The sequence below is a fragment of the Octopus bimaculoides genome, chromosome 30 (genome assembly GCF_001194135.2).
Source record: "Octopus bimaculoides isolate UCB-OBI-ISO-001 chromosome 30, ASM119413v2, whole genome shotgun sequence".
NCBI lineage: Eukaryota > Metazoa > Mollusca > Cephalopoda > Octopoda > Octopodidae > Octopus > Octopus bimaculoides.
The window spans coordinates 7350935-7351853 of record NC_069010.1 but is presented as its reverse complement, the minus strand read 5'-3'; the positions used below and the strand labels follow the sequence as shown (position 1 = coordinate 7351853).

General features: G+C 41.5%; 1 protein-coding gene across 1 annotated transcript in view; it reads right to left on the bottom strand.

Annotated features, from left to right (window-relative positions):
* Positions 1 to 919, bottom strand: part of LOC106870580 (protein polybromo-1) — a 142866-nt gene that overhangs the window by 65124 nt on the left and 76823 nt on the right. The window contains exon 12 of the mRNA XM_052978118.1: positions 74 to 139. Within this exon, the coding sequence (XP_052834078.1) occupies positions 74 to 139 (66 nt within the window). The remainder of the gene's footprint in view (positions 1 to 73; positions 140 to 919) is intronic.

The following is a 919-nucleotide window of genomic DNA, read 5'->3' as shown; positions in this document are numbered from 1 at the left end:
CTATAAAAACAGTAATAAAAGACAAAACGACACAGACACAAGGCATCTTTGTAAGGTGGGTGGCAGCACTTACCTTTACTTCAAATTTTTCCAGTTCTTTCTTCTTGTCCATCATAATTTTCTGCAGACGACAAGCATCCTGGAAAAGACAGAGAAAGAAATTCATTGCTTGATGGAATAACGTAAACCCTTTGGTATTCAAAAGGGCCACATCCGGCCCAAATACTCTGCCAGTCTTATGTTCAAACTGGCCAGATCTGGCTTCTCACACCTACCCTACAATGTCAACCATAGAATCTCTCCCTTTTTGCTCGGCTCTTTTACTTTCCCTCCCTCTTGCTCTCCCTCTCTCGTCCTGGTCCACACTCCTGCTCTCCATGCACTCTCTCCCTCTTGTTCATCTCCCCTCCTTGCATGGCTCTAGGTTCCATCCCACTCCATGGCACCTTGGGCAGGTGTCTTCTACTATAACCTCAGGCCAACCAAAGTGTAGCAAGTGAATTTGATAAACAGAAACTGAAAGAAGCCTGTCATATATATATATATATATATATATATATGCACATATATATGATGGACTCTCCCGTCGTTAGACGACGTATGAGGGTTCTACAATTTCTTACCAAACAACCACACAGATGATTTGTTTATAGTGATCAAATGTTTTGTGTAAACAAGCTCACTCCCTCCATCAGATCAACATTACCTGCACAGGTGCAACGGGTACCACATGTCAGATGTCGAAATGATCGCAGAGCAATGTGAAATGAAGTGCTTTGCTCAAGAACACAACGCAACGCCCTGTCTGGGAATCAAACCCACAATCTCACCATTGTGAGTACAACATCTTAACCACTAAGCCATGAGCCTTCACACACACAGATATATATATATATATATATATATATATATATATATA